This window comes from Acipenser ruthenus, chromosome 9, assembly GCF_902713425.1.
Source record: "Acipenser ruthenus chromosome 9, fAciRut3.2 maternal haplotype, whole genome shotgun sequence".
Taxonomy (NCBI): domain Eukaryota; kingdom Metazoa; phylum Chordata; class Actinopteri; order Acipenseriformes; family Acipenseridae; genus Acipenser; species Acipenser ruthenus.
Genome location: NC_081197.1, coordinates 15413117 through 15440576, shown reverse-complemented (window position 1 = coordinate 15440576; position 27460 = coordinate 15413117). Strand labels below are relative to the sequence as shown.

The window sequence follows — 27460 nt, the reverse complement described above, 5'->3', positions numbered from 1 at the left end:
GGAAGTTATACTATTCAGTTCCTAAAAACCCTAAACCGGGTGTGTCTGAGGAATAACCCACATCTGGTATCTCTTAAACAGTAAGAAAACAGTAAGAAATATACAGGTCCTTTATGAAAAAAATGGAGCCTGTATTTATAGGATTCTAGTTACAAACTCCAACAAGGCCAGTTCCAGACTGCCTTCAGTCCGAGTCTCTGGTCCCTGTATATAATAAACATGCTTGAGTAGCTGGCTGAATGTGTTCTATTTCTGGCTCTCCGTTCCACAGGAGGCCTGCTGGGATTGAGTGCCTGAGTAATACTGCAGATGCACATCTGTGAAAGGCTTTCTTAAACTGCTAAATTATGATTGATGAACCCGGCATTAGGGTAACATTATCGGGGACACTTACTGCTGCTGTCCTTCAATGACATCACTGAGGTCAGACCCAAATCACGTTAGTATCGAACACACTGCTTTATTAAAGGGTTCATGAATAAGTCAGAAAGATCTGTCTAGTCATTTGCGGACAAAGGGAGAAAACAAGCCACCACTGTTTCCATTTCACTGAGTGCAGACTCGTCCAGTACTGGGGGGTTTCAAGTGATACTGGTGGTATGTAAAATTCTGATTACTTTCTATACCCCATGAGATTCCAACTGTTTTTTTTTTTTTTAACCTCTTCATGAGATGCCATGTAACCACAGGGGTGTGCAATTTTTGAAAAAAACTTCTCGTCCATGGGACAAAATGCTAGAAAAATCTATTTGTCCTTCTTAAAAATCTACTTGCCCCCTCACCATCCCACAAAACACACATACACAAATAAGCCACTTTCACACACAAATAAGCCACTTTCACACACAAATAAGCCACTTTCACACACAAATGCCGCTACTGAGCCGTCTCAGAAGTTGTGCAATCTATGCTGCTATAATACCGTCATAACCCTTTCACACAGCCAAAGGGATCATTTGAGTACAACAGTCAACAGATTGTTTTCATGGCAACGGCGATTTGCCCATAAATTACAGCATCACATACCGTCCCTTCCATTTGTGAATTCACCTCCTAGTCAGCCCATGAAGTTAACAATTCCTTAACTTATTCCAGACTCCAATGACTCCCTAGAAATCTGCGTTTTTCTAGCAACAGAATGTTGTGACAAAAAAAGAAAAAAGTGCTTGTCCGACGGGCAAAGTATAATGGTAAAACTTGTTGTCCCTCACACAAATCTTGTTGTCCCAGGCGTCTGGTGAGATGAATTGCACACCCCTGAACCAATTAAGCACAGTAACACAAAATGTGTTCTCATCAATATGAAAATATAATTCATATTTTCTTTGAGGGCATAAAGCTGTAAAAACACAGAAATAACATAATGCATTCCATTCTAAACTAGATTTAAACATATGTGGTAACTAGTTTAATTGCAGTATTATCTGGTTTCTTAGTCAAGGGTTGATTACTGTATTCCTTCAAATTTATGACACACTTTTTAAACCATTTTTTTCTTCTCAAAAATAGCCTGTGTCTTAAATTTGAGTATAGTATCGTATAGTGATGCATTTTAAAAATTGCCAAAAAAAGACTTGACAACCCGAGTACACAAACAGCAACGTGACTGACTGCTGAGAAAAGACAAAACAAAACGTTACTGCCCGATTTCGAATCATCCATGACAAACAATCAGCCATTTTCAAAGAAGCACCATTAGCTTCCTGAGGAATTCAAAGAGAAGTTTTTCACAAATAGGGAGAAAAACAGGTGTGAGTAATCACGACTGGAAATGAGAAGCAGCACATAACTGTAATGCTCTGTGTGATAGCAGACGGCCGCAAACTGTCTCTACATGCGTAATTGAGGATGTATCTTTGTAAATGCAGATTTATTTGATGTTTTATTTTTTCCTCAAATTGAGGGTGGAAAATTTGGGCTGTGTCTTAAATTTGAGGACGTCTTAAATTCAAAGGAATGCGGTAAGTCAGTGGTTAGAGCAGCCCCCCCCCCCCCCCCCTTGTGGTCTATTCAATTGATCTAAATGGTGGTATATATTTTTTAAAACATCTCCAACAGCATGTGGGAGTTTCTTATTTCTGTCTTTAAAAGTAAGACAATGCCAGGTTTGTTCTTATTTGTAATATTGAAAGTATATCATTTTCACACACTTTTTGTTCACCTCAACCATACAACTTAGTTGAGATAGCCTTTTTGTGAACAAAACAGCTATGAAAAAACAACAACTTTAAAACTGAGCTCAAGACTTTTCCTTTTTTTTATTTTAGGCTGAATTTATATAGATTAATATATAGACTCTGTTAAAGTCAGGCACACACATATAAATTATAGATTTGTAATGTCACATTTGGTATTGCTATTGCATTTCTTTGCTCTTAGTTTTAGAAAGTAAAACTAGATGATTTCAGGGGGCCTGTAGTTTCTGGTGTTTTTACCTTCATTGATCCTGCTGAAGTGCTAAATAGAATACAGTTCCAGAAAGTTTTACAAAAACACCAACACCACCACCACCAACTGTAATCGATAGACAGAGCTGACAGAGAAGAAATCCTTACCATCCTGTTTATCCGGACAAAATCTTCTGGTTTTTTCGCCCAGGGAGGGAGATCAACATTAGACACAACTGTCCTGTCATCTCTAACCCCCAGATTATATTCGTTACTGTTCACAAACATCTCAGGGAGATAATAGAACTCCGGGATCAGCTCCTGTCAAAATGAGAATACACACATTAGATTCCATTCTCAACCACAGACAGAAAGAAGAAAACATTATTCCGGGGATGAGGGTCTACAAAAAAAACAACAAAAAAACATATGTTTTACATAGTCAGTAACAACAAAGTTGAAGCTAAAATGAACAAAAGTATGCCTACATAGGATTTGATACAAATGGAAAAAGTAAAAATGTGGCAATAGACGATTTCATTTCAGCACATATACTCTTATATTACAGGGCTACTCAACCCTGGTCCTGGAGGGTCGCTGTCCCTCCTGGTTTTTGTTCTAACTATACACTTCATTGATTAATTGGACCAATTAAACTTCTAATAAGCACTTAATTGGTCCAATTAAGTAATTTAGGGTACAGCTGGAACAAAAACCAGGAGGGACAGCGGCCCTCCAGGACCAGGGTTGAGTAGCCCTGCCACAGTAGTTAAAGGTGAAACAACTAACATAGTAAATATTTATTTTTTGACTTATAGGCAAAACTGCCATTTCATATAACCTTGTTCTTTATTTTATTTTTTTCAAACTAACCTGTTGTCTGTTGCGCATGCAAGTCCCAAGGCTGTTTGTTTTAGCCACCTAACTACAAATTAGATCTATTTATTTATTTATTTTTAATAAAAAAATAAAAATAAAATAACAAAGCCCTATTAGGTCCATTAACACAGCTTTAACTGGTGAACTATTTAAGCTTATGAAGACATCTAAAACAGACAACCTGTTGATGAAGGTAGGTTGGCAAACCCCACCTCCTCCTCACTTTAAAAAGTAAAGGAATCTTATTAATTGGATTACTAGATAACACACTAGTAATTCAGATTTGTAACCTGATCAAAGCTGAAACCTGATTCATTTCAAATTTGACAATGCTTAATAAATTAATACAATTAAACAATGCATTTTCCATGTTTACTCTATCAGCCTTCAAAAGATAAAAGGACTGCACATTACTCTGTGTTTAGAACATAAGAAAGTTTACAAACGAGAGGAGGCCATTCAGCCCATCTTGCTCGTTTGGTTGTTAGTAGCTCATTGATCCCAGAATCTCATCAAGCAGCTTCTTGAAGGATCCCAGGGTGTCAGCTTCAACAACATTACTGGGGAGTTGGTTCTAGACCTTCACAATTCTCTGTGTAAAAAAGTGCCTCCTATTTTTTGTTTTGAATGCCCCTTTATCTAATCTCCATTTGTGACCCCTGGTCCTTGTTTCTTTTCTCAGGTCAAAAAAGTCCCCTGGGTCGACATTGTCTATACCTTTTAGGATTCTGAATGTTTGAATCAGATCGCCGCGTAGTCTTCTTTGTTCAAGACTGAATAGATTCAATTCTTTTAGCCTGTCTGCATACGACATGCCTTTTAAACCTGGGATAATTCTGGTTGCTCTTCTTTGCACTCTTTCTAGAGCAACAATATCCTTTTAGTAACGAGGTGACCAAAAGTGAACACAATATTCTAGGTGAGGTCTTACTAATGCAGCTAACTTTGAGGACTACATATTTCCACTTTCTTTAAAAATGGAAATGATGAGAGAATATCTAAAGGTATGACAGAAACATGTCCTTCACCAATGATAAATAAAACATTGATAAATTCGCTTATCATGACCTACATCTAGTGTACAACAATAGCATCTTGTAACAAATGCCTGTACATGCTAAGAGCAGTGTCCAAAATATAGTCTTCAACATGATAGTAATGTCAGTAAAAAGTTGGTCACTGTGGAGTACATTCACAACACAAGGAATAACCTCTTGTAACAATTATTATTATTTTTTTTCCAACTAATCACGTAAAAGTAGGTCATTGTGTCCTAGATTCTGAAACCTTTGTGAATACACGCTAAGGAATGCCCCTTGTAAATTGAATGAGCTTATGAAGATACAGCTAAAAGTGCAAGAAAGAATGTGCTGGTGCCTCCATACTGTACATCCTCATCACCAGGGATACTCATCTCTTGAGGGGGGAATTCATAACCGGGCCCAATGAGCCTTCCACTTATTTTCTTATCTTTTTAACCCTTTGATTCCCAAATAAAGAAAAAGTTGAGATAATAATGATATCTAATTTTTTTTTATTTCAGGAACAACATAGACCTATAATTCTATAATATAATAATAGCTGATATAAAACAATGATGATGATGATGATGATGATGATGGTTGTTACCGCATGGTAAACCTCCAGAGTAATGTTTTGATCAAATCAACCCCTTGAGTGTTTAAAATTACACCATTATAAAAGGCATCAGAAACATTACATTTCTAGAAAAGTGTGTAAGCTTAATAAGATATGGATTTCATGTTTAAATCTGACTCTGTCTAATCATGGTAGATAATCGTACTAAAATAAAATACTTTTTAAACTGTAGGTGTAACCTGAATACTGGCCTGCTGTGTCTTATTAATGTAGACAATAAACCTGTGGTATAACATTAGATTGAGAATAAAGTACAAGCTACTGTACATAATCAGATTGTAAAAAGCCACCAAAGACTAAAAAAACACACACACACAAATAAAATTAAACTTTTCTTTACTAAAAATCACAAACCTAATAATTAGTCACAGTCAGAATCAACTATAACTGTCGTCTAGTTGCGTTGTGAGGGATCGTTTCCACCGGCCAAGGTTTATTGGTCTCTGCCAAGTATGCAAGATCAGAGATGCTTTTCCTCATAGCGTTTGCATTTTTGCTGCTGTGCTGTAAAGTTCTGCTTACAGCATCTGACAGTATGGTAAATCGAGAGGACATTTTTTAACAAATAAGCGTCCACTGCATTGCCTATTTGAAACTGTCAAAGCACTTTGAAAGAGGCAGATGTTTAAAAAAAGGCTGAAAAATTCTCATTTCACTGACATCAGATTGCATCTGCACTCAGAAATATCAGCCGCTATCGGTCGTCAAACAGGGATTACAGGCTAGTAGTGACGTCAGTAGTACTCTCTAATCAGAGAATTATGCATAGGATTTTACAGGGAAATATCAGTTACACTGGTATTACTATACTAATACCAGTACAAAGTTAGTAAACTACAAATATAGTACTGGTACTCTGAGTTAAGTACATTATATGTTATTTTAATAATGTAAATAATATGATTTAAATGACAGTGTTTCAAATGGCCTACAGCGGAGAAGTGAAAAACGATGCATGTGTTTACTTCTCTGCTGTAACTCACCACAAAGCTTTTAAACCTGCCAGATCCGTTTTCAACTGCAGTTCCCTTGGCATTCATTAATTTTGCAGCAGCCTCATAATGGTCTAACAAGTCAATCATGGGAGCCTCCATTAACTGTATTACTTTACACTATGTCACTTTAATGACATTTTGTCAAAATCTTTTTCTTATGAGGTGCATGAAATCCCTTCAGACAGCGGTGCAGCATTTTTTTTCATTTTTTTTAAAGAGGTTCTGTACCAGGTGGTTAGTCCAAATGGCGGGTTGTTTTGGTTGTTAGTAAGAGAAGAAAAAAAAGACGAGAAACAAAGAAAGCAGGCGAGAAAGCGATTGGCCTAGTTAAGGTCATTTCCGGGTGACTTGCTCTTTTGAAAGGTCGCCCCCACTAACAGTCATTCTTTCCCCAGCTTGTACTCATTACCACCGCTCAAGGTCAGGATTAATAAAAAGAAACACAGTAAAACAAACTCCCTTTTAAATCAGGGTTCTACCAGACCAGGAACAGTAGAATGTAACCCTTGCTGAGAAAAAAAGTTAATTGGTTTCTACAGTGAAATGCAGACTGACTTTCCCCCTCACACCACTCTCCAAGCACAAAGTTCCACAGGACAGCTACTGAAACATTCATAAAAGCATAGCAAAGTGTAATAAAACAAAGTCAAAACATATTAACGCTCATTAAGGTATGATAAAGCATACTAAAAAACATGGCAAGCCATGAGACAACTGCAAAATACTTGGTAAACTTTTATATGGGGTTTTGGGGTCTCAAAACAAAAAAGGAAAGGATGCAATTATTTGTGACCAACAATCAGAAAAGAAACCAAAAAAAATAGATACTACTATAAATGTTCAATATTTGATTAGACTGTACAATTGTTCTAAATCTGTGGTTTTCAACCTTTTCATCTCAAGTACCAGTATTTCCAGTAGAGACCACCAGGTGTACCAGTAACTATATGCAATCTTAAAAGCCTGTTGTAAAACAGTGACCTATCCCATTACAACTGTTTTTTGGGGTTTTTTTGGCAGCAAGTTGTCACTAAAAATGTGATGGCATCATCTAATTATTGACAAGAGTTCACCACAATCATCAACAGAGTGGCTGCTTTGGTTCCCCATCAGTAATGTTAAAAGTTCACAAGATTACAATGGTGTGATTAAGTTTTGTGGTTGAGGAATCGTATCGCCATAAAGAACACCAGTACTGGTGTGCGTAGCACTTGAAAACTACTAAATTCTGGATCTAAATATAGCTGTTGTTTAAATCATTACAACATCATTACAACAGGATCCTCTGCAATATTTTACATATTTTTAGAGACAGAAACACTAAAGAGACTCACATATACGGTTAGATGTTTGAATTAAACAGTAGTAAATAATTTTTTTATCAGCTAGAGGGATCCCAATACCTGGTACTACTGTAGTTCAATACTGAATTGTAACACATGATGACTTAAATTCAAAGTAAAACTGTACAATGATCAATTGAAAAAGATGACTATATAAAGCAGCAGCTCACCAGTGACCTCGGGCATGTCAGAGTAGTTGGTTTATGCTGTCACGCCTGACATGGATTTATGTCCAATACCATTTTGACAATGGTATGTAAAAATAAAGTTCTATCACTATTTTACAATAAGGTTACAACTACAACTAAAGCTGGTAAAGCCAGTCTAAATAAATAAATAAAGCTTCATCGCTTATATAAAAATAAATCTTGCAGACATACAAGTATATTTTACATTTTAAAGAAAGTTGCATTTGTTAACAGGGGAGCTATCTGCATACAATGCTTCTTGCTGTGTTCTAGCTGTATTCCAGCTTAATTTAATATGGATTATTCAGTCATGTCCCCAGGCACAGTCAAGTAAAAGCTATGTATGTACATAAAAGCCTACATTTTAAATAGCCCTTGTCATTAATGCTTTATTAATTTTAAATAGCCCTTGTCATTTATGCTTTATTAATTGCCCAAGGCAACACAAAGCCAATGCTAGAAAAATATGACACTTTGAGGTCAATGCACATTCCTACTGTGTATTATGGAATGGGCAAAATTCAGAATTAACAGCAAGGCACAGTCCTTTTTTTTAAAAAGAAAAAATATCTTCACAGAGAGGCATACCAAAAATTGCATCTGGCTGCTATATTCATCAGATTGCAAATTTTAGTCCTCAAAGGACCTAATTTTGAAAAAGAAAATATATAAAGCCTTTACAGCTGAGATGTAAGCTGACTGTATGTCTGTGTAGGGTGTGGGGTGAATGGTTAGTGCATCAAACCCAGGTTCCCAAATAAGACCCAGTATTATAGAAACACCACTAACCTTATCCTAGGGAACGATATTTGGCAGTATTTGTGTTGTATTTTGACTGGAGTTTCTTTACAGGCATTCAGTTACTGATCTTTAATAAAACATTGTGCTTTATTCATCAACTGAGACTGCATCTTATTTTCAGACATATTTATAAAACTGTGTTGCACTATATTGCCACTGCAAATTACCTTAAGGACACAAACTGAATGCTGCATATAGAGATTAGCTGCACAACACCAATGCAGCATTTCTCAATCATCTTACACAAATCATTATCCTATTTAAAAACGAAGGTATGAAATGTGGTGAAGCCAGCCTTAGTACTGTAGGATGTAACTCATGGGGGTGAAAACCCACTTGTAATAAATTGTGTGATGAAAATGGCTTCAGTAAGCACAGTGGTCCTCCTAAAAGTTCACTAAAAGACTGGAACTGGAGCAGCAATAACCTGTGCATTATACATTGCAAACGTGTCAGATATAACCCAGAGGGTACTCAAAATAGCTTGGTATGTGGCAGTTCTGGTATGCTTAAAGAAGGGAAGGAGATCTGGGAGCTGAAGTACTGTATTTTACACAAAAAAAAACAGACTTTGAAAGCGTCTTGATGTTACTATGTTATGAATACAGCACAAAAAAAAACAAAAACAAAACAATAAGCCATTACTTTTATAGTACAGTTCACACAGAAAATAAGGTAGAGCACCAGCATACTATTTGCATAACTACAGATACAACTGTACAAAACCTGATGTGCTGTCAGACCGGTTTGTTGCTATCGGTGCTGCTTGGGCCTTGACAGACAATTACAATAAAACATGTGGACATTAGGAACCTATTTGTTTTGCTTTCTTTCAAATATAAGAACTGATAATGATGGAGTGTTTTGAAGTTATGGATGATTACATACTTTCACATCAGAGGTGTCTCTTTGACAGTTCCGCCAAGACCTTGCTATAGCAGAGAAGGTCCGGTCAGGATGGTCAAACTTGTTGTCATTAGCGTTGAGAAAGAAGGTGGTAAACGGCTCCTAAGAAGGACAAACAACAACAAATATTAATCTGAACAAAGTAGTAAAAAAAAAGGAAAGGCAACAGGGAGTGTCTGTATAACATATGGATTTCCCTGAGACAATTCTGCTATTAAGACACAATGCTAAATAAGACACCTACTAACCTATTAACTAGAAATGTGTGTATTGCAAAAGATAAAAATACCTGCTTTTCACCAAAAGATATTACTGTACCTAAAAGAAAAATGTTTTTATACCTCTTGATTTCTCAAATCTACAGTATTCTGTTATTTTTTTTTTAGCACATTAAAATGAATGAAATAGCCAATTGGCCAATAATAAAAGGCTGAAATGTGTTTAACTGCTTGTTTCTATCCAGAGATATATATGTACAAAAAAGTGAAATACATACAATAAGAGAGCACATTCAATTGTTTAAGTATTGCTTTCCATAACATACAGTAATATCATTTCTCTTATTTATTAAACATAGGCAAATGTATTTTATTGCACACCCTTTCACATTGTGTCCTAATACAACAGAGCAACAATGGAATTGCTAGGATAACAAAATTAACCAAGTCTGCAGTGCTTGTGGAAATGATATCGCCACTGTGCAACATGCAAGGACTGCCTTATTAGAAGTGTAAAGGCCACCCTGTCCATGTACTGTAAGAATTATAAGAGGCTGCTATGTGTGAGCAGGAATTATACACAGCACATGAATGTATAATGTAATAAAAAAAAATATTACATTTACATTTTATATCACATTATGGAGTTTCGCTATCAAAAAGTCCTGAAATGAAATCTGGGGCTTGGCTAAACTTGAAGTGATGGATTCAGTAATGAATGGAATTCAGTATGCCTGTGTCCATTGCATCCATTTTGAAATGAGAATCGTATTAGAAGTCAATGGAGTTTCTATGGAAATGTGCCCCATTTACCTTAGGAGGGCCTCGGGCTGAATTAATTACCTTGTTTTCTAGCTGTAATGTACAGTATAGGCCATTTTAATTGGCCGTTTTTTATTGGTTCTACCCAGACATTCAATGTGAATCCAATGGAGATATCACTATAATGGATAAACATAGCCAAGCATCCTTGGAATCACAGCGTGAGGTTCTTCACGCTGTTAAGATTAACTTTGATTTTCAGTCCTGCCGTACTCAAGAACTAAAAGCAAAAAGTAACAACAATAAAAAAAAACCTCCAGGGAGTCCATAATAATTAGCTTTCAGTTGATATATCTCTGCATTCTCTTTTTACACATGCTATTTTGTTAATCAAAGTAACTTTGGGAATTATTGTGTTTTTGTGCTGTATAAACAGAATGAATGTATGTATTGTACCTGTGCTGTATGAAAATCATATTGACCTAACTAGCTCTGGGCATACAGTCATAGAATCTGTTAACATGATGGTGTATTTGAGTTTCCAAATACCACGGTTCAGTGTAGTGTATTCTCTGTTGTTAAATATACTGTAATATTCAACTTTCTTTTGTGTCTAATTTTATGCCTGTGACACTGAACATAAAAAAACCTGTCAGAAATACATACAATTCCATTCTGTGTACTTAATTTGGTTTAGCATATTCCCGTTTACCGGCCTGTGAAATTGTCTATGTCCTCTGGAATGTGGTCCAACAAAAGTGAGATGTTTAATCTGGAAATCCCATCATTTATATGGATTTCAATGTATAAATTATGCCTCATTTATAAATACATTGCAGCTCGATATTGTTTTGAATACAATCAAAAAATATAGAAAGAAATTATTGATTTGATTTGTAAAATATGTAAAAAAATAAATAAATAAAAGAAATAAGAATGTTCAGTTTGCAGAATATCCAGATTCCGCTCAGATGTATTACTGTATCTCCAGTGACAGACTCTTTCTATATGGTCAAGAGAAACTCTTTATTGAACTAATACATTGCAAAATCATACAGGTCAGCTGAGCTGACTGGACTTGTATATGACTTAGCTCTGCTGCAAATTCATCCCAGTGTAATAGCCGGACATAGAAATACACAGTTAGTTTTGAAGCTGGTTCATTTAAAAAAAAAAAAAAAAAAACAGCTTCATAGCAACAATTAACACCACATGTTACTATCGATTTTGGGAAACTAGGAAATGTACTGTTTCTTCTTTAACTACCACGACCAGTTGAAAAAAGTTGCACAACCAACTAAGACCAGGTTAAAACCAGTACTGACAGCAGGAGGTGTAAATCGCTGTTCCTATACTTACAATTCTAACAAGCCACAGGAGTGTGGAGGCAGCTGTGGAGTAGTGCGAGTTGTAGTGGTAAGGTGGCGTCTGGTCCTCTTCCCAGGTCTCATAGCGCTCAGCATAGAAGACAGCTCGCTTGGGGTTCAGTGCTCCAATGGGCTATGAAGATGAAAAAGATTACAATGATTTTAAACATGAACAATGCCTTTATTTCTTCATATTTTTCCATGTTTCTTTCACTGCTGATTTTATTTTAATGTGTTACATTCATGAAAGGCATAATACTGTTCAGAAGTTTAGATAATACTGGTCCTGCTTAAAAGAGAACAGGTCAGATATCTTGATATAGACATACAGCACTATGAATTCATTCATGAACAAAGGACAGCCAAACGTTCCAGCAATTTCAATTTTTTTTTTTTTTTTTTTTTTTTTACACAACTGTCTTATAACATGGTTGCTCTGAGCAATGTGGCTTGAAAAATATATGAGGTGCATGTAAACCATATTTAATGCAAGTCATTATTAATGTTTCATGGTTAGCCTTTGCAGCCTCACCATTAGATGTGGATGATAGATTCTGAAGAAAATGTTTACTTTAGGATTTGTCTGTCAGACCCCATTATTTTCAAGGTGCCTTACATATTCAGCTGCTCTCAGTATTTGGGTCTCTGGAAACTTTAAGGCTCCATAAATCTATGCTGCAAGTAAATTGTGAATGTTCTGTGAAATGTTTTGGATAATCCTCACAGCTTAACCTTTCCTGACATGATTTACACTTTGTGGAACCATACAAAAAGTTGTTAAAAGTGCAGCACTGCCTAAACGTTCTGCTCACTAATCCCATTCTGAACTACTGTACAATGCTAAAATAAACATTTACATTTTTGGAATTCCTTCTTCATTCTGCATGACTGTAATGGCAGGGTTATACAACTATCCTAAAAAGAATGAACTGGATCACCAGCGCATGCATTTCACATTCATACAGCATTGTTTAAGCATCACATAATATCAAGTGACCTGAGTTATATACCTATTTTATGGCACAACTGAACTTCTAGAAAACACCTCAGAACACACCACACCTTTATCAATTGTGTCTAAAGAGCCCTTAAAACTCTGTATACAGCTCTAGAATGTTGCATACACAGGAAAATAAACTGGGAAATGTCTGTATTTTCTATTGACTCATCCTCCCATACACATGCAAGGAATACCCCTATGTTTTTGAGAATATGGACATTTTATTTATGTATGTATTTATTTATTTTAGTACCACTACAGATGTTTTGCTTTCAAAATCTGACCATTAAGTGACATTACCAATGGGGATAATAAATCACTTCTAGTGGAAAATACCAGCATGATTAATACAGATTTAAAGGGTGGTGATATTTATATCCACTGCTATTAAAATTATTACAACAGAATATAGTTTTTGCTGCATCTAAACATTAGACGAAAAGTCATCTACTTTATTTTGTTCTAGGTTATAGGTACACCAGAAAAACACAATTAGTACCATTTAAAAATAATGCAAGGAAACAAAGGAACAACAATCCGTAGATGCCATTGTTTTGTGACCTGCATGCAACTGACCTTCAAACTGAATTTTTTTTTTCCCCAAATGCCACAGGCCTAATTCTGTTTGTAGCTTGATAATGTCAACTATCATTAGTTCAACTGTAAATACTTACATAATACTTAGAAATCCATATAGCTAGGTAGCTCTCTTTGATGTGAACTTGTTCACATCAAACTTGAAAAGGTTGATACTATTTTCGGTTTTTATTTTCCCAATACACAAAAAGTAAAATATTTTAAATCACAAAGACTATTCATTTACACCAGTGCTTTAAAACAGATTGTTAGAACACAATAAAGGTCAATTATTAAACAGGTTTTAACAAAAACACATTACTAACGTGATTACTAATGTAATTACTTCATTAAAGCCTAATTCGGGGACGGTGGATATATTGCTTTTCCTTAACTGTCACAAAATCCAATGTATTACCCTTGAAAGTATTACAGCAGTCAATATTAATATACTGAACTAGTAACGAATCTCCAATTCCACTGGGTGTCTGGATCCATGATAGGTCAATGGCTGAGAAGTTAATTGCCAATTCTTAACAATGACAACAACAAACAGAGCTTAATTTCTCCACCAATACGGTTGCTTCTGTTCACTGGGTCGGCAGTGACCTTGTCTCCCCCCTCTCTCCTGGGGTATGCCCTTTAAGCAGCTGCCCCTTTTCTTTATAGCTGCTGTTGGCTGGGCTGACTGCTGCACAGAAGACATATGTATTAAGACTTTAAAGTAGCTTCAATTCTCACTTTTCCCTTACTATTTTATGATGTGTTCAGTCATTCTGAAATGTTATTGTGATTCTTCCCTCAATCTCCATTTTCTTTGAGCTTCACTTCCTACGTAGCTGCATTGAACAGCCTTCCTCATTCCATTCAAGTTATATGACAATCAGACCTTTCAACTCTGCCAGCCCTGCATATTCACTCTCACTTGGTAAGACAGCTCTGCCTTAGTTTGGACTAAGCTAATGGATCAAGAGTGCAGATCAACATATTCAGTGCAAGGCATACCATTGCATTTACAATATGTCCCTTGACTCAACCCAATAACTTTCTAACTTCATCCTTGCATGCATGTCAGAGAGTAATACTTTGCCAAATCATTTTTTTTTTTTTTTTTTTTAATGGCTGTCCAGAATGATGTTAGTTGGGTTTGTTGGAGTGAAAGAGGAGTTTATGGTGAGCTGCTTTGATTTATGATGTGATAATAACCTGGCATGTGAAATATAGGTAGTGCTTGATTGGGCTGTGAGCCACAGGAAGTCTAGCACACTGTAAAAATGTTACTTATGGAGCGCAATGGGCTGAAGTTGGACAAACTAGCCAACAGCAACTCCCATGCCCTCTTCATTTGGGAAACATACAGACCATTATAGGAAGGATATCCAACTTAGCACACGTCTGCTCCAATTATTCCAGGAAAATACAAAATAATAATCAGTACTGTATATCCTTTTACTTATTTAGATCTGAATTTATGATGTGACAATATTCAAGAAGAGGCTTTGAATTTAAAATGATTGCTTTTTCAATTATTTCTATTTTTTAGCTTAATGCATACAGAACATATTGTCATGTGGCCTAAACTGCAAAACAAATACTTGGATTTTTTTTTTTTTCCTACAAGTAACTATGAAAGAATAGTTCATGCATACAGCATTTTAGTAGAGAACAATGCAGAAACCTATCTTTCATAAGAATCAACTGTATTCATGCAAAGAACAGCAACACCTTGCCGAGAATTTCAGCAAATTTTCTCTTAAGCACACATTCAAAAAGCAGCAGAGCTTAAATGTGGTTTTAATAAAATTAAGATACAAAAATTGAACTTGTTGATTTCATGAGACTTACCCTTTGAAAATCTGTTAAATGACAAAGATTTTTCACTAAAAGATATTCCGATGGTTTAAATGGTCTAAATAATTTTACTCCCTAACTTTCCACATTACTAAATATCATCATCAAGTTATAATATGTTTTTAAAAAAATACTGTTTAATGTCATGATCATTTTAAAAGGGAAATATTTTAACTAACTGCAATTTGAACCCAAGGGATATTTAGAGTGCCAAAAGGAAACACCGTTCTGTGTCAAAGTTAACAGAAAGCATATTACAATTTGAAAATTATATAACATAACTGTAGTTTGAAGTCATTGTTCAAATTAAACATCAATTCCAGATTAGCTTGCCAGAAATCTGTTTTTTAATGACAAACAAAATCTGTTTTTTATGAAAATGCAATTGTCATAAAACTTGGGAGTGACACATTAATTAGTACAGCTTTCAGAGTGTTATACTACACAGCTCCATGCAAACTTAATAAAGCTTCAAGCAATTGGAAAGACAAGAAATAATCAAAAAACAATATATGATTTAAACTGGGTCTGCGGTATTACTATATTAAAACAAAATGATGAAGTTAAGAAAATCAATTCTGGTTGCAGTTGTTTCTGACACTGGTAAGTCTTATGAAGGCAACTTGATAAGGAAATTCCAGTTATCTTAACTAATGTTTTCTTCTTGATTAAAATCACTTTGTATAATATATCATTTTCTGTTTCAGTCATCACATCATGGAGACTATTTATAACTAACAAGTCTAAAGCACCCATTTGGCCTAAAAACATGTCTTCAGCTGGTACCCCCGACTGTAAAAATGAACTTGCCCCCCTGCAACTCCTTGCCCCAAGTGAATGCAAGAAATACATCCGTTAGAAATACCACATAGAACAATTGAGTTGTCAAACACCCACTGGAGGCAGATTGTTACATGGAGCTGAGAAGCCCTTTTGAGGCTCTGTTAAATACAGAACTATATCTTAAAGAAAATAGGGGGGAATATCAATGTTTAATATTTATTCCTAACTGAAAGCACAGACCTGCAACCGTACAACATGTGTGTGAAATGCTGCAAGGCACTTCATGACATGCCAAAGCCTGACACAGCTTATTAAATTGTTCTGCGCTTGCAAGTTATTAAATTTGCTTGCCAGACAAAAGTATTGAAGAATTTACTCAACATTGAGTAACCTTACAGGAAGATTAACCAAGGATAACTAATTTCAGTCCCTTATACTGAAAAATAAATTAAAATGGACATGTAGGTACATTGTGGTACATTTGCACTTATAAAAGCTTCCCATAGTAAAACGTGGGAAAATCTACAAAAGCATAATGAAAGCATAGCAATGTGTAGGTAAGCATTATAAACCCAAGAGAGGTATAGTAAAGCACATTTAAAAAAAAACTAAAAAACGACAAACTATGGTAAATGCGTAGTATAACCATGTGAAAACTGCAAATTCACAGTGCAAATTTTTCATGGTAAACTTTTATAAGGGTCCACCTATTGCAACCTACCTAAAAGAAGAGTGTGGCCCTGGTAAAATTGTGAAAGTTTAATCAGAGGCCAGTTACGTAATGTACATCCTGTCTAACAGTATGTAGAATTTCACTATCTTGCTATTAAAACAAAAAAATCTTACCAGACAGCAATGTTGCAGACACAATTACCTCTTAAATTTACAGCTTACAAAACCAAAATAAAAACAACAGAAAAACCTGAGAATGAAGCACAGGGAAAAAAATATATAGAACATATTTGTTTTTTGATATCCAGGCTATCTCCCTTGGCAATATGTATATTTCATTTTATTTTTCAAATTAAATTGCATTACACTACATTACAACTTCGCATTGTCAGGCCAAGCTGTGCCTATTTTGCTTGCTTAGCTTGTAGACTAACTGCGTACAGTTTCAATATAATTGAATCAGGCTTTTCAAAGTCAAAACAAAGCAGGTACACTCTGAAGGAGCCTGCTTTAGATTTCTAAAAGCCCATATTAAAGCTGAAACGAGGATGGCTCTTTAGCGACTCTTTACTGACTGAATTAACTACAGCATGGCATTGAACTGTTTGGCTTTCAGCGAACGAGTCAGTAATTTGTGCGACAGAGAAACAGCATGGGGCGGCCATATTAAAAACAGAAACACATAATGTCACATATGAAATCCATGACAGAATACATTATAAAATAGTAATGTGATGTAGGCAACCATGGAGGCTTTTAAATTAAATTATGACTAAGTCATCAGTATCAACATATTTGTAAAATGATCATATTCATCAAAATCATGTGCTATGTTAGTGTACATTGTAACAATTATGGTTGTGTAATTACCCAAATATATAGTTAGGGATGGGGGAAACACAATCTGCATACAGATGTTTTATATCAAGTGGTACTAAAAAAAAGTGTACTGTATTGCTTAACCCAGTCTGTAAAGGAGGTTTCCTCTGTGGTCAAACTCTCAGAGAAATGAATCCAGAGAAGGAAAGGGGGATTCATATTTTATACAACCACACACATTCCCCTGTGTCCTGAAAAGACAACTCCTCGGCCACATTACTCTTGATTCCTGGGGTCTGTCTGCATAATTCCCACCTCACACCTGCGCTTTCAGCTCTGTGTAGGGTTATGACACTGCATGCAAGAATACTGGCTCATAAAACAACAGGCGCTCAGCTATTTAGCTTCAACGGAAAATGAGTTATGCTAGAAATGTCGATGCCCATTTCTTTGGTTAACCAATATAACAATTGCTGTGTCTTATCCTTAACTGGCTATAGTGCATGTATTTTTAAAAATATGAATCTGTTTTTTTAGACGGCTAAGACAGTAGGGTTTGAGATTTTTTTTTAAAGTTAAATACGATACTCACATTCACTGCAGTTTACCCACATTATCACCAATAGTGCCTGTGGATAGTTGGATACCTTTGACTCATAATAACTTTAAAAAAATAGGTTTTGACAGCCTCAGAAGTTAACAGGAAGATACAGGTTTAGTGCTCTCATTTGTGAAAAGTTATTATAAATAATAAGAATACAAATAATCAACAAATACATAAATAAATGCATATAGTGCAGTTCTTTGATAAAGTATCACATCTTCAGATATTTGTATATGGCTTTCAGATTCTGATAGGCTTCAACACAAAATGCCTTTGATTTCAAGCTAAAGAATTGCAAATGAAATAAATACGCATTTGGCAGAAGAGCGTTTGGCTTGCCCTAACTAGAGTTAACACCTCCATGCACTTGTTTGCATTACTCCAGTTAAAAGCCTGCGGCATTATCACTTCCTTTTCTTTAGGTAGGCCTAAAAAAAAATCATCATCATCATCATTTGTCATACACTCCGCACATTAACAAATATAGTTGTTATCCTTTGGCAATTGGGTGTGTATGCCTGTCACATATTTCCCAATACATATTATAATTGCTCATGCACAAATGAAAATATAACCAATTTTACACTTAAATGATCTCGAACAATGCAACATGTGAGAATGAGAGCCTGATTGTGCACAACAGGAGATAGCTGGTTGCGTATCTGTTTTGAGTCATTTCCTGCTAATAGATTGATGTGCTGTATTTCTGACACCTTGAGTATTTCTGGTAAATGAATATGTATTTACTGCTTATTTGCTCTGTTATGACCACTAAAGGGAGTAAAATGGTCCAAATAGTGTGAAATCTTTGGTAATTAAAAGGGACTGTCGAAGGGACTGGTATGTAGAGCTGGAGTTCTATTAAAAACATGAACACGAGACAGATTCTGACATGAATCTGCCTCAAACAAATCTTGGTTTTATAACATCTTCTATAGTGTGCTGTAGGGCAGCTACTCTCAGTTTTGTGCTGTCTTGCCAAGTCCTCTGGTTACACAAGATTCTGGTTTCAATGGGTACCTGCCTGCTGAAATAAATAAAATAAATAAAAAGAGCCATATGAATAAAAAAAAAAAAACAGCTGGATAGCTGTGAAGAGCCATCACACACAAGTCCCCAGGAGGCTCCTGAAATTCTCACACAGTTAGACACACAAAATAAATCCCTGGACACCAAAGAACTGGAAACAAGTGTGGTGTTATAGGAACCCATGGGGGAGAGGCACACTGTGCTGTCTTTTTGAAAGCCTGTTACTTACCTGGGTCTGTCATTCGGTCTGTAGCCGTAGCCCAAAAGCAGGAGGCTCTCCATTTTTTTTTTTTTTAATGTTGTAGCCTACGTGCCTAATTTTAGCCTTCACCACATCCCATCCAAAAATCCATTAAAACCCTTTATATAAAACCAATTTCTTACTGTCTGATGACACTACAATTAAAAGCTGATACATGCTTTACATCATGACACCCTTCACTCATAAAAATTGGATCTTTACCTTGACACTCCAGAAAACCAAATTCAGAAACAGCACTGAGAAATCCTGTTAACGTGCAAGCAGTATTGTTAATGGATGTTCTTAGCTACATCCCCACTTCTCTGCTAGTCATATGCACATTAAAAAGAAACATGATTTGTATACGTATTGACCAATAAAAAGGAAAATTGGCAGTAGTGTGTGTTCTATGGCTCCTTGTGTGCTGTGCTTTCTGAGGTATAGAACCCCAGGGTTCCAAGGACAACTGTCAGAGACAAAACAATACTTTGAAAGAATGCTAATGAACTCTGGAAGTGTCTGCAGAAGGACAGAATATATTACAATACATAAAGACGAGAACCACATCCAAATTGTAAATATGTTATGAGGCCTTCAGGATTTATTTATTTTTATGTTTCTTTCTTCCACTAGATATTATTACTTATTTAAGGTTACGCCACATTATGCAAGTTTTGTCATTCTGGGAACAGTTTTACTGCCAGCAATAAGCAACCATCTGCAAGCATTTTAATATTTTAAAAATAATGTAAATAGTATGACTTTTTGTTATAATACTTTACCAACCAACTTTTGGAAAGTGTTCATGTTGGGGTCACTACTGATATTGCTGTGTGTATCTTTTAATATAGATAAATGCGAGCCTTACTAAGTAACTGTATTTTACAGTATCAGGGAGTTCCTTCTAGACTGCATCAAGGGCTGGTTGTACTTTTAAAGTATTCGATTACACATACTCTGATCAGTTCTTCTAATCATTAAAATTTAGAAATACATACCACTATAGCTGGTGTTATATTTTAAGCTTTGACCATTTTTGGCATTAAAAAAAATGTATGGAAAGAAGTCGATTTAGAATGGATTACCACAAATCATACAAGAACTCACCACAGGGGAACCAATGAAATATTTTACAAAGCCCAGCCACATTTCCTATCAGATGTAACCAAATTGGCCTACTGTATATGGTTTTCTATAGTTCACTTCAGGATAATCAAGAATGGCAAACCTATCCCTCTCTATCATTCTTTTTTTTTTCTAATTTTTCAATTATTAACCTTGTAATAATACATATGTACGTATTGAACATATTTGCAAGAATAAAGAAATAGTCTGGGAGCACTCCCTGCTGTTCTACACCTCCAGTCTTTCACAGCAGCTCAGTAGGAGCCCTGCAATGCCGCCCGGCAGAACAGGAAGAGTTAATGGCAAAACAATGCTGCATACCATCAGTCTTTTGTTAAAGTGACATTTTGGTCACTGAAAACATTTGCCACAAGCATCTACTGAATAAAGATGAATTATTAGCTCACTTGTTAGTATTGTTTGCTTACAACTGCCTCTAACACAACCTTAGATTTCCCATCCAAATAATATTATTCATTCATTCATTCATTCCTCTGACAAATGATGTGTTTCATCTGCATTGTAAAGTTAGGTCTTTGAATCAAAATATATGTATCCAAGTCTATGAGGTCTGTTTTAATGATTTATACAGTGATCTAAATGCTGCTGTTCCTTAACTCTGTATTAAAACAGCTGGAGTTTTACCCCTGGGGTGATTTATTGACCCACATTTTAAATGTTACATACAATTTAAACCAGGTTTATTCATTAAGATCCACCTCTGTTTAGATAATTTAAAAATAACCCTATGAGTTTCTAGTAATACTGGATGGAATAGCCATTATTTATATATTGCATTTAAATATTGATTCTGACAAGGCAGAACTGTTTACCCCTATTTGAGAAGCATGACAGATTGACACAGGACATAAGGAGTAACAAAAAAATGGAATTTGGAAGACACAGGTTCATAACAATTTCTCACAATAGATCTGAATGCCAAATATATTTGCATGCAGGAGAATGTAGCAGCTTAGAAATATTTAATCAAAACCAAATCTACATTGAAACAGATGGAAATCAGCCAAATGTCTGAACACTGTCATCTCCCTGGAGAATGTAAAGCAGGAATACAGTTCATTTTCAGGTCTGTTCCCTCAAATACCAGTACAAGGTTTTTGTGGTGTGAAGAAACACAAGTACATTACAGCAGACGCATCAGCAGGATAAACTAGCAGGGCCGGGCCAGACCAGACAGCAGATTGAAATAAAATAGATTATTTAACTATCAGTGATTTATAATTATTTAGCAAAACAGTGGAGGTCTGCTTACAACAGCACTTTAGGAATTACATCTGCGTAGCATGTCGTCCCCATCTAATCCTTTCCAGGGCATCCGACATTTACAGCCTTTACAAGAGAGAGATTCTTATGGAGGGCGGTTCATTATCTGCTCCCTGCTGGTCTGGTTGAGCCTGCCTATTTAAGGGGATTAAGGTAATGCAGGGATAGAGATCTGCTCAATCTGGCTAGCATTCTGGAGACTTGGATATAAATTATGGACCATTTTGCATCTCTGTATACAAACCAAATGTTTATATTACTACTGATGATACTGTAATCACATAAGGTTGGGTTGTAAAAGTCTGTTTTGTGTAAATTCTTTGGCTTATGTTGCACCTTGGAAGAAAACAACAGCTAAGATTTTCTTTTTCCAGCTGTACATTTTCTTCCTCATTATTTCCCGGTGTGGTTTTCCACACTTTTCATTTAACCTGCCACTAGCTTAGGGCCCCATCTGAAGCTTTTAACCCCACTTTGCTGCACATAAGATGCTGGTTGTCAGGAATACATGTACAGTGTGCATATAGAGCATGGTGACAGGATAAATGAAGTTGCAGCGAAGTTGCTATGCTAATGAGAGGTAAGAAAATGTTGTTTTAAAGCCTGTGTGTCTTTACTTCTGACTTCCAAATAATGACTGTGTGTAAATGAATGAAACGTGCTGCAAGCAAACACAGAATGTGTATTGGTGGTTTTAAACTATACAGTACATACTGTACAGAATGCAAGTTATTACAGGGCAATATAAGCTGTAACATATTCTTCCTGAACTTATAAATTAATCCTACTGGAAATGTGAACATGAATATATAAAAGCAATAGGAGGCTGTGTGGTCCAGTGGTTAAAGAAAAGGGCTTGTAACCAGAATGTCCCCGGTTCAAATTCCACCTCAGCCACTGACTCATTGTATGACCCTGAGCAAGTCACTTAACCTCCTTCTGCTTTGTCTTTCGGGTGAGACGTCACTGTAAGTGACTCTGCAGCTGATGCATAGTTCACACACCCTAGTCTCTGTAAGTCGCCTTGGATAATAAAGGTGTCTGCTAAATAAACAAATAATTGACTCATTCCCTGACTAGAACAGTATTGAGAGATACTGTACCTTTGAGAGGTCCCTGAAGTTGCCTGGTAGGGTCAGGTCTACCTCTTCTGACTCGTAGTTGGTTAAAACCCATGGAAACACAGGGTACTGGTTTAAATCATTGTATGTCCGCCCTGTGGAAGTTAAGGCAGCATATTAAGAGAAACAGTAACATTCAATATTCCTCAGTATGAGCTTATAATACAGCAAATTACATATAGAGTAGGGTAAAGCAACGCTGTGTACTGAATCCCTATACATTTACATTTTATTAACTTTGTTTATCGAGGAAGTTCCACTGAAATTAAAATCTCTTTTACAAAGGGACCTGGACAAGAAGCAGCAGACAAAGGTAAATTAAAAAAAAATACATCATTCAAAACATACATCAACAAAATAAAACAATTACATACAGTAATCTACATCTGGCTTTGTGGTAAATATGGCCAGTGAGTTAGTAACCTTTTTATCCTATGTTGCACTATATCAGGGTCGGGTTAAAGGACAAGGGGGTCCTACGCTAACCCATATTTTGGGGGCCCTATGCACAATAGCTTGTAAAACGGTGTTGTAATTAACAGCCTGTAGGTAAAGTGTACCTGCAAGGAAAGCTTTCAGTTCTATGTCAAATGCATGTTCACCATTTAGGCCTTGCAAAACAAATACAATGTGTAACACATACTGATCTTGGGCATCAGTCGACTCGTCAGTGACCACTGGCAAGCAACCAGACTGTTTTGCCAATTCCATAATCTCCTGCTTGTGATACTCGGCAACTTTAAGTAAGTATTCACGTCTCAGATGGGCTGATAAAGGAATCGCTACACTCAGTCTGAAGAATTTATGTTACTTTTTAGTTGTCCAGTTTTTCAAGAGGGATATTTGCGCAAACAAACGCCTCTGTCAGGTCTAAATGTAATGTGTTTCGTGCTTCATGGTTTTCAGTGGACTTTTGGAACATGGAAGTCATTGTTTTTTGTTTCTTTTCAAGTAAAGCAGTCGCGGTACTACTCTGGATTTCTACCTTTCTCTTTTGGTGAATACCTGAATCTAAATGCTGGTCAACAGACGATTTTTGGTAGTGATCTACAGTAACGTTGCAGGACGTATAGAAGAGCTTACCTCCAACGCAGTGTAAAACTCCTGCTGGATACTGCTTTACGCGATCTGCTGCAGACACATTTTTAGAGACATCCATTTTCTTGGTTACAGTGTGTCGTATTTTAATTTCCTGCCTAGACTGCATATACTATAGTCACATGACATAATCACTGCACAGCACTATGTGCATGGTGAATACTACACGCAGACACACAACAGTTCTGTACAGTTTAGTTAATGTGATTTTTTTTGTAAGAAATACAAATAATTATGAAATAATGTATTTTTATTTCTTAATAATATTGAAAAAAACACAGTATTGGGCTAATTTCCACGATTTACATGCAGTATACAAAGGGAGAAAAACAAACAGACTTAAACCCTACTTGCTGGCTGCAGAAGGGTACACGTTTACCTTTTTTTCTAAAATTCAAACCCTCCCCATTAAAAAGGAAAGTTTCTAAAATGTAAGAGGCATACTGTGCACATCTGAGACAGGACAGGTTTTTAAATTGGTTCTAAAACTGAAATAAATGAATGCGTAAATTGAGCATGATTCATACATTTTATCCTGCAGACTGACACCTCTGATGTGGGACTACGGATGGATATTTCCCAGGAGGTGGTGGCCGTGGAGCATTTGGTATTGTACATTAGCAGGAAGCTGCTTGTGTGAGAGACAGACCAGGTATGTTGTAATCGAGAAGGAATGCCTAGCTGTCATAAAATTAAAAAAATGAACCGAAAGCAAGTTTCTGTGCACCTCGCTTCCTGTGTGTGTGGGTCCGGCCAACCACATGCAGTTTTTGTAATATGTCCCAAAAACGTTGACCTCGCGTGGGCCCCAATTCTGCTGGGGGCCCTACGCTATAGCGTAATTTGCATATAGGTTAATCCGATCCTGCACTATATACAATACACATCAAATGAGGTAGTCCAGAACACATTTTTGAAGTGTTGTTTTGTTATTTTAATCATTATAATTTCAGTGTAATTGCATGCATGGTTATATATTAACTGCCATGAAAACACACAACTGCCATCAGTTTTCATTTTGTAATGAAGCATTTTGTTGCACTGTAGCTACATAACCATACAGGTAATAACTGCATTAGGTCTAATTTACATAATTAGACCTTTTTACTTGTTTCAAGTTAGCTATAACATTTTATAACTTGAACTCTGCAACCTTTTAGGAGCTGAGAACAATGAAAAAGGTATAATTAAGCAAATTGTTAGTTCAATTATTATTATTATTATTATTTATTTCTTAGCAGACGCCCTTATCCAGGGCGACTTACAATTGTTACAAGATATCACATTATACATTATTTCACATTATAGAGATATCACATTATTTTTACATACAATTACCCATTTAAACAGTTGGGTTTTTACTGGAGCAATCTAGGTAAAGTACCTTGCTCAAGGGTACAACAGCAGTGTCCCTCACCGGGGATTGAACTCACGACCCTCTGGTCAGGAGTCCAGAGCCCTAACCACTACTCCACACTGCTGCCCTATATGCAATTAAGGGTCTCGTTAAGTAACAGAGCTCAGTTGGAATGAAAACCAGAAGACACATGGGGTCCCCAGGATCAGGGTTGGGAAGCACTGGTCTACACTGTCATTGGGGAAGAAAAAAAAAAGCTCTAAGAACAAGGGGAGCAATACGGAAGCTCATTAGCGTCACAAACAACTGTTATTGTTTGGAGCACCTCTTCACCTGCGCACTACTAACCACTTTGCCACACTCCCTTAATGAAATTCCTTTGCAATGGTGCCAGTTTGTGCATGTAGGAATGCTTGGTTTTGCTGAAAAAAATAACCACATTCAGAGTTTTCTATAACATCTACTTCAGTTTTTGAAAAAAACATCACTGATACATAATACAGTGCCTCGTTATAGTGCGGAATCGGTTATAACACGGTTGGGTTGTGGCTCCCATTTGCTCCATAATGCCATTACAGTAGCCCTTTTATACTCATTATAAGGTGGAACACAAATAGCACGGTAACTATGGCTCCCCACTATAGCGTTCTAAAGGGTGAGCACTGCACTGTTACTGCAGTAATTGAATACATATTTTCATTCAGCCCATTTCATGACCACATAGATTAGGCAAGAGGTTTTCAACCTTTTGTGTGTCCCAACCCCTAGAGACAAAAAAGTAGAAGCAGGACCCCTTCCTTGCAACGGCAAGCAAAGTGTGCGTGAAGAGGTGGAGATGGAGTGTCTTACCTATACAATAAATATGTTGTACTAGTTTATCATTAAATACATGTGTGGGGTGAATTACCCAAACTATTTATTATTATTATTATTATTATTATTATTATTATTATTAATAATTTCTTAGCAGACGCCCTTATCCAGGGCGACTTAAAATTGTTACAATTATATCATATTATTTTTTACATACAATTACCCATTTATACAGTTGGGTTTTTACTGGAGCAATCTAGGTAAAGTTCCTTGCTCAAGGGTACAGCAGCAGTGTCCCCCACCTGGGATTGAACCCACAACCCTCCGGTCAACAGTCCAGAACCCTAACCACTACTCCACACTGCTGCCCAGATTTAACGCAACACTATCTCGTCGTAATAACACCATCAATATTTTTTTCTTTGTGGCGCTGATGAGCTTCTGTAGATCAACTAATTTTGCTAAAATATTAAAGTTAATGTGCATTGCTTACCCTTTTACCCTAAAATTGAATGCTACAATGTACCCCAAATGTTTAGAATGCCATGTTATTCAATGGATCTAAAAACTGTATACTGTGTATGGATGAAACTTGGTAGTGCTCCATAGGTTGGAATACATATGTCATACTATTGTTTTAATACAAAACTGTATATGCAGTTTTTTTTTTTTAATTGTTCCAATATTTCTCCTTTCTTAGGAACCACATTTGCTGAATTCTTGTTGTCTTTGAAACAGGGAAAATATATTTTAAGTTATGAATTGAAAGTAAAATTAAAATCAAATGAAGAAAAAACCTAATTTCGTGAATTATGTCTTTCAGGTTGGATATTCACAGTGTACATTCTGGTCCCACTATTGTTTATTTCTGTCTCTCTTCTTTATAAAAAACGATTCTAAGGGCACTCAGGGTTTGAGTGCAGGTTCAGAGAAACCTGACACAAATTAAAGCTGCTATTGCTTGGTTAAAATGTTAATGACAGAGAAATCTTGTTTAATTAGATCACTGCAGCCTGCACATTACCATTCCGAGTCTGATATTCCCTTGCTTGTCTACCTCCCAACATCACACAGGCATTCTGTCATCTCTAGGTCATTAGAAGGAATTTTTAATGATTTTTTGTACTTGTTCGTGGCTGCTTTGAATCTAATTAGATGACAATAATATAAGCCAACACATGCTGCAGCTAAATATAAATATGTATAATTATTCAGTGAAGAATCACACCTCGCTGAACAGAGCGGTGTGAACAATTTTTACTTCTTCAATCGTCACATTTTATATCAGCTATAAAGTAATCAACATGTGTTGGGCACAATCCAGAAATCATGAACTAACCTTTAAAACGTGTTATTTGAGGAAGCTGATTAAACTGGTTACATCTAAAGTAATTTTACTCATCCATAAAAACAAATATCTACTATATATATTCAGATCCAAAAGCTGTGCAAAAATTAAATGATCAGAAAAACACAATGGGGGAATAGAATTTTGTCATACTAGCAAATTAACACGTACCTGTTTTAAATTGTAATTAAAAATATCTGATATGTTTACAAATCAGGTTTTGTGCAGTGATAT

General features: G+C 36.1%; 1 protein-coding gene across 27 annotated transcripts in view; it reads right to left on the bottom strand.

Annotated features, from left to right (window-relative positions):
* LOC117405087 (neurobeachin) overlaps positions 1-27460 on the bottom strand; it is a 349257-nt gene that overhangs the window by 31078 nt on the left and 290719 nt on the right. For all 27 annotated transcript variants that reach the window (XM_059031199.1, XM_059031208.1, XM_059031201.1 and 24 more), the window contains 4 exons: positions 22593-22705; positions 11498-11638; positions 9141-9260; positions 2556-2708 (listed from right to left, as the gene is read on the bottom strand). In XM_059031199.1, the coding sequence (XP_058887182.1) occupies positions 2556-2708; positions 9141-9260; positions 11498-11638; positions 22593-22705 (527 nt within the window). The remainder of the gene's footprint in view (positions 1-2555; positions 2709-9140; positions 9261-11497; positions 11639-22592; positions 22706-27460) is intronic.